The 7,312-nt window shown below is 54.1% G+C and overlaps 1 protein-coding gene across 1 annotated transcript in view; it reads left to right on the forward strand.

Annotated features, from left to right (window-relative positions):
* The window catches only part of HMHA1 (histocompatibility (minor) HA-1), an 80,062-nt gene that overhangs the window by 9,095 nt on the left and 63,655 nt on the right, over positions 1–7,312 (forward strand). The window contains exon 2 of the mRNA XM_015407640.1: positions 4,234–4,540. Within this exon, the coding sequence (XP_015263126.1) occupies positions 4,234–4,540 (307 nt within the window). The remainder of the gene's footprint in view (positions 1–4,233; positions 4,541–7,312) is intronic.

The raw sequence follows: 7,312 nt of genomic DNA on the forward strand, positions 1-7,312 counted from the left end.
GCGGAACTGAGAAAGGTCCCGCAGGGCCCGGATCTCCTCCGGGAGCTCTTTCCACCAGGTAGGAGCCGCCACCGAGAATGCCCTGGCCCTAGTCACAGCAAATTTCACTTCTCTCGGGCCTGGAATTTCCAGGAGATGCCTCCCTCCCGACCGAAGTGCCCTTGGGGGAACATATGGAGAAAGGCGGTCCCTCAGGTCCCTTATGACACACTTCTGGTGATGTCAGGGGGTGTGGCATATGCTAATGAGTTATGCTAATGAGTTCCCCTAGCTCTTTTTCTACAAAACGACTCCTGCTACATACCTACAACATACCCAAAAGATGGTTGTCCAGCCTCTGCTTGAAAACATCTAGCGAAGGAGCATCCATCACCTCCCGAGGCACTCCTTCACATGAAGCTGCTGGTGTGACCTTGGGCCAGTCACAAGTTCTCTCAGAGCTGTTCTCTCAAGGGCAGTTCTCAGTCAGAGCTCTCCCAGCCCCACCTACCTCTGTTGTGGGGAGGGGAAGGGGAAGGGAGTTTGTAAGCTGCTCTGAGACTCCAAGTGAAGGGCGGGGTATAAATTCAGTCTCCTCCTCCTCCTCCTCTTCTTCTAGTATCATTTGCTCTAGGGACTGCACCTACTGTGCCTAATGGATAAGTCGGCCCTGCCCCCATGCTCCCATTCCAGAATCTTCAGGTATTTCCCATCTCAGAAGACCCTAGTTGCCTGAGACCAGTGAACCAGAGTTTGAACCCAGGTCCACGCAGGGGCTCTGCCACTCACCTTGAGCTCTCCTCTGAACACATCCCCTGTACTGAGGTGGGTCACAGATCCATCACTCACCATATTGCCCACTCCAGGGGTAGGGTTGCCAGCTCCAAGTTGGCAAATACCTGGAGGTTTTGGGGGTAAAGGCTGAGGAGGGCGGGGTTTAGGGAACGGAGGGACCTCAGTGTGGTATAATGCCACAGACAGTCCACTTTCCTAAGCAGCCATCTTCTCCAGGGGAACTGATCTCTGTTGCCTGGAAATCAGTTGTAATCCCAGGAGATCTCCAGCCACAACCTGGAGGTTGGCAACCATGCCCAGGGGTCCCCCCACCTTTTCTAGACTGCGGGCATCTTTGGAATGGTGACACTGGGTGTTTGCATGACCACAACGTGGCCGCCAAAGGAGGCGGAGGTAGCCACAACATGGGTGCTGCAGGGGGTGGAGCCAACCACAAAATGTCTGGGAGTGAGGTCATGCATCACTTTTAGGGTTGCCAGGTCCAGGTTGGAAAATACCTGGAGAGGGTGGGGCTTGGGGAGGGGAGGGGCCTCAGCAGGGTACAATGCCACAGAGTCCACCCTTTAAAGCTGCCATTTTCTCCAGGGGCGGTGATCTCTGTCAGCTGGAGATCAGTTGGAAAAGCGGGAGATCTCCAGGCCCCAACTGTAGGCTGGCAGCCCTAATCCCTTTAATACTAATGATTCAGGGGCTTGGTTTATAACAGGACACCTTCTGAAATGAACAAGTTGTTTAAACGTATTTTCTTCCTTGCACGCAGGTCATCTTCAGTCACAGAGTGAAGATCCTTGTGCTGTGGTGGCAGATACAACCAAAGTGATTAAAAAAAAATCTGTACTGTTCCCTCTATGCTATGGAGTTCTGTGAGCTACTGGCATTAAAGTTGTGAGCAAGTGATTTGGCTACTGGGCAGATTAGTTTGCTCTGGAGCCCTCCTTCCTGAGCTAAGGCAGAAATGTGTGAGCCGGAAGCTACAAAACTGTGAGCTAGCTCACACTAACTCAGCTTAGAGAGAACACTGCTGCCAATCAATCTCCAAGGGCCAATCAGAAGCCCACCCCCACATGGTTCTGCCCACTTTCTAAAAACACTTGGGAGGGGCAGGAAAGGTGTTGGCAGGCACCGTGTGCCCGGAGGTTCCGGCCTATGACCAGCTGTGCCCTCCTGCAGATAAAAGCCTCTCCCAACACCTGCTTTCTGAACTCCTTGAACTGGAGATGTTGCAGGTTGAAACAACAGGTGCCCTTCCCCATAACTAACCGCCTTACGCAGGAGACAGATCGTTGGTCTTGGCTTAGTGCTGCGTACTCCCCGGCTTTCCCGGAGGAGCTCAGCCGAAAAAAGGTCTTTCCTGAGTCCTGTTCCATGAGCTCCTTTATCCAGAGATGCCAGAAACTGAACCTAGGACTTCATGCATGGAGGTCACACTCTGCTCCCAACAACGGCCAATCTCACGTTGAAATTCACCTCTGTCTAAACTCCATTGCGGGAGCCCTGACTGCGTGGCATAAAGACAAACAGATGAAGCAGCCGTAGACCACTTTCCCACCTGGCTCCCTGTCATCTCCTCCGACTAGAGGCAGCTCTCAAGGCCAGGGATTGGCAACGGGGTGCCCGTGGGCACCATCATGCCCACCCCTTTAACCTTTCCTCCAAGTGTTTTTTAGAAAGTATGTGGAGCCAGGTGGGGCTTTTGCCCAGCCAGGCTTCTGATTGGCTATTGGAGATTTGATGGGCTGTGCGGATTTTTAGAAATATTGCTTTGGCAACAGCCGCCACCACAGCTCAAAGATATTCCCCATACGACTGAAGGTCAGCTGCAGGAGCCATTTTGTGGCAGCCGTTTTGTGGCTGCGCCCGCTATGTCAGAATTCCAAAGCCGCCTGCAGGCTCAGAAAAGTTGGGGACCCCCGCTCTAAGGCCTTGGGACCAGAAACTACTTTCTCAACACCCAGAATAGTTTGAGTCCAGGGGCACCTTTAAGGCCAACAAAGCTTAATGCTGGGTAGAAACCAGGGGTCGTTTCATAGAAAAAGAGCTAGGGGAACTCATTAGCATAACTCATTAGCATATGCCACACCCCCTGACATCAGGGGCCCGGCGGTGGACCTGCAAGGCCGGCGGGAGTGCAAGGAAGCCCTGCAAAGGAAGGCCCTCCCGGGCCCCAGGCAGGCAGGGGTGGGGAGAGGCGGGGAGGAAGCAACTTACCCTCCCTCTTCTCCTGCCTCCTCCTGGCTGAATGAGGGCCGGAAGCGGGGCGGCCGGAAGCAGGGGGCGGGGCTTTGTCCTGTGCCCCGCCCCCCACACCTCACCTGGGGGAACTGGGATCCCCCGGGATCCCCCCCGAATCGACCTCTGGTAGAAACTTTAATGCGCATGCACACTTCTTCAGATATGTTGAAAAAGACTCTGCCAACCATTACATATAGGTAGAGAGAGTGGGGGTGGGGTGGGGGTTAGTTGCCAAGAAGGGCGAGTTAAGAGTCAAAATGCATCAGTAACTGGGTGATTATAGCCGAGATTGGATTGAAGCAGTTGGCAAAACCTGCTTTTTGCTGCCGTTTGCAGGTTTTGCCAACTGCTTTAATCTAATCCCATCTATACTTATTACCCAGTTACTGATGCATCTTGACTCTAACCAGCCCTTCTTGGCAAGTAACCCCCCACCTGTATGTAAGGCTGGAGGAAATCTGTTTCACTGTATCTGAAGAAGTGCGCATGCACATGAAAGCTTATGCCCAGTGTGGCGAAACGGGGACCTGTCCTCAGCCCTGCGAGACTGAGCAGCCGTTCTGTGGCTCACAAGCCCCTGTTTTTGCCTTCCCACCCTTCCTGGTGGAGCTATTTCCCTTGGTTACACGCTGCCACCACTCACTGGATTGACACCGCCTTCCTAGAGGGACAGTGAGACCCCTCTGGCTGATTCCCCACTCCCAGAATTAAACTCTGTTGGTCTTCAAGGTGCCCCTGGACTCAGACTTTGTTCTGCTGCTTCAGACCAGCAGGGTTGACCCCACCTGAACCTTCCCTGACACCCAGGGGTCATTTCCTGCAGGAGCGCACAGGAGCGGAGCTCCGGCAGTAAAGAGCCCAGAGGGCGGACATGTGCAACAAGCCCCACCCCCTGCTCCTAGCAGCCCTCATTCAGAGCAAGAAGCAGCCAGGTAAGTTGCAGAGCCCCATCCGGCCCAAAACAGTCCAGTGGCACCTTTAAGACAAAGTTTTATTCGGGTACAAGCTCTTCCTTTATCGGAGGACAGATCCGCCCGCCCCCCCCCCCCCAATAGCTAGCAATCCAAAACAGTCCAGTGGAGCCTGAGCGGTGGGTGTTGCCTTCTGACACACTTCCGGTGATGTCAGGGAGTGTGGCATATGCAAATAAGTTATGCTAATGAGCTCCTGCACCTCTTTTTCTACGAAATGAACCCTGGCCCCATGGATGTGTTTTGGTCCCCCCAGGAGCTGCCGCGACGAGATGGCCAGGAGATGTTGGCTTCCAGCCTGGTAGACCTATCCGCCTCCGCCCCCACCGCCACGCTCAAGCGGCCCACCAGCCTCAGCCGTCACGCCAGCGCGGCCGGCTTCCCGCTGTCCCCGGTGGTCTCCCGGGGCATCGGCAAGGCCCCCAAGCCCCTCATCACGCACAGCCCCGGGGAGAGCTACGAGGAGACCGTTCTAGAAGCAGAGGACATCGCACACCTCCTGGCTGACGTGGCCCACTTTGCGGAAGGCCTGGAGAAGCTGCGGGACGTGATGCTTCGGGAGGGTGAGTGACTGAGGGCACCTCTGCTAAGTTCTCCTCTCTCGGCCAGGAAGCGCTGGCCTCCCTTCAAAGCCTTCCCCAGAGTGACTGGTGGGGTGGCCAGCTCTGGTTTGGGAAATTCCTGGAGGTTTTGTGGATGGAGCCTGGAGAGGGAGGGGTTTTGGGGGGGGGGGATCTCAGCAGGATATAATGCCACAGAGTCCACCCTCCAGAGCAGCCATCTTCTCCAGGGGAAGGGATCTTGGGCGTGTGGAGATCAGCCGTAATAGTGGGAGATCTCCTGGCCCCACCTGGAGGTTGACAACCCTACTGACTGGGCAGAGGCAGATCTGGGAGCATTATGCGAGGTGATAATGCAGGATTGGCTGACTGAGATCACCTGGTTTCCAGGACCAAAGAGGATACTGGGATGTGCTGATGTTCTACAGCAAGTTCCTTGCATTTCCTTTCTTTAGAAGCCCTGAGGAATCAGCAGGGGCTAGGGTTGCCAGCCTCCAGGTGGGGCCTGGGGATCTCCCGCTTTTACACGTGATCTCCAGCTGACAGAGATCAGCTCCCCTGGAGAAAACAGCTGCTTTGGAGGGTGGACTCTGTGGTATTGTACCCTGCTGAGGCCCCTCCCCTCCCCAAACCCCGCCCTCTCCTGGATCCACCCCCAAAGTCTCCAGGTATTTTCCAACCCAGAGCTGACAACCCTAGCCGGGGCGGTGTTGAGTGGAGGCATCAGTAGGCACTTGCTGAGGCCAGTGGCCATGGGAGGCCCCACAACTGTGCAGTAGCAGTGATTGCAGCCAGTCTCTCTGGGTGGGTGGTGGCAGCTGGGGGATTCGGCCAGCCTCCTCTCTGTGTTGTTGTGGCCGCCATCACCACAGGTGGAGGCACTGGCTCCTCTTCCTCCCCCCCCTCCCCCGTCGCTCCTAAGAATGACTGATGGATGTCTCCAGAACAGCATTAGATCCCAACCAGAGCGAGAGGGACAGGCACGGTCATGTTACGTTGCAGTCTCTCCGTGGGTTGGATCCAATCACCTTTTGTGCCTGTGGAAAAGGCAGGAGGGGGGGGTCTCCTCTGACCACTGAAGAGGTCCTTGCTGAGGATCGTGGGACCTGCACAGACAGAATAGAAAAGAGCCTGGGGCAAGGAGGAGAACGGAGCAAGGCTGACGGAAAAGGCGAGCTGGATCCAACCCAGTATCTCAAATATGTATCCTTGCTGCAAAGGGCCATCAAGTCACAGCTGACTTATGGCAACCCCCTCCAGGAGGGGTTTTCAAGGCAAGAGACATTCAGAGGTGGTTGGCCCTTGCCTGCCTCTGCGTAGCGACCCTGGACTTCCTTGGTGGTCTCCCATCCAAAGGCTAACCAGGACCGACCCTCCTTAGTTTCCGAGATCTGATGAGACTACAGGCGATTCTGCATTGGGTTTTTCCCTCCGTTGTTTTACAAAAGCCACCTTGGAACAGAAATTCCCCTCTGCATTGCATGCCAATTTCACTTTCTTTAATCATTGGGTTTTATGGTACCCTGCGGTGGCTCAAGTGGTTAAGATGCTGAACTGCAGGCTGTGGAAGGTCAGTAGTTCAGCAGTTCAAGACCCGGGTGCCGAAAGACGGGGTGAGCTCCTATCTCTAGTTCCAGCTCCTGCCAACCTAGCAGTTCGAAAGCAAGAAATTGCAAGTAGATAAATAGGTACCACTTCGGTAGGAAGGTAACAGCGTTCCGTGCGCCTTGGTGTTTAGTCATGCCGGCCACATGACCACGGAAACGTCTTCAGACAGCGCTGGCTCTTCGGCTTTGAAACGGAGATGAGCACCACAACCCTAGAGTCGGATTCGACTGGCTTTCGAGCAAGGGAACCTTTACCTTTACCTACACTGCATGCCGCTTTCACTTTCTTTGATCATCGGGTTTCATGCTACCTTCTGCATAGACCTATGGCCATTCAGGGGTGACTTTGCTGTCAGTACGCCATTGCCCCGGGATACTTGAATGTGGTTTTGACCTGCACCTTTTCCTTAGTGTTGAGAAAATGTGGAGCAAATGCCCTACGCTGGCCCAAGCCATCCAGGCCAGGGGAAATCTTTTACTACACTCTTACTAATATGATAGAATCTTTTCAAACAGTGCAACAGTAGAATCAGCTGCCGAGGGAGGTGGTGAGCTCCCCCTCACTGGCAGTCTTTAAGCAGCAGTTGGACAAACACTTGTCAGGGATGCTCTAGGCCAGGGGTGTCGAACTCATTTGTTATGAGGGCCGGGTTTGATATAAATGAGACGTTGTTCTGTTGCCATGCAAGCCTATCAATGTGTTTTTATGGAATATGAACTGTGCAAAGGGACTGTACAACATGGAGACCTGAGAATACCTGTTGAGACTGCACACCTGAAAGAGGGACACCTTCCTTTAGTGTTGCTGCCACAGTGATAGTCCAGAGTCACCAGACATCTCACCTGTTGTGAGTTGAAACAGTTCCATAAGCCTGTACACAGCCTCAGACGCCATGCCATGGAAAAGTACATGGACAGAGAACTTAACATAAGAACATAAGAACATAATGGCCCATCCAGTCCAACACTCTGTATCACACAGTGGCCAGAAATACCGGTGCCATCAGGAGGTCCACCAGTGGGGCCAGGACATTAGTAGCCCTCCAACTGTTGACCCCCCCAAGCACCAAGATGACAGCGCATCACTTGCCCCAGAGTCCCTATCTATACCTTGTGGCTAATAGCCATTGATGGACCTCTGCTCCATATGCTTATCTAATTCCCCTTT

Source organism: Gekko japonicus, unplaced genomic scaffold, assembly GCF_001447785.1.
Source record: "Gekko japonicus isolate JY-2015 unplaced genomic scaffold, Gekko_japonicus_V1.1 scaffold1442, whole genome shotgun sequence".
Lineage (NCBI taxonomy): Eukaryota > Metazoa > Chordata > Lepidosauria > Squamata > Gekkonidae > Gekko > Gekko japonicus.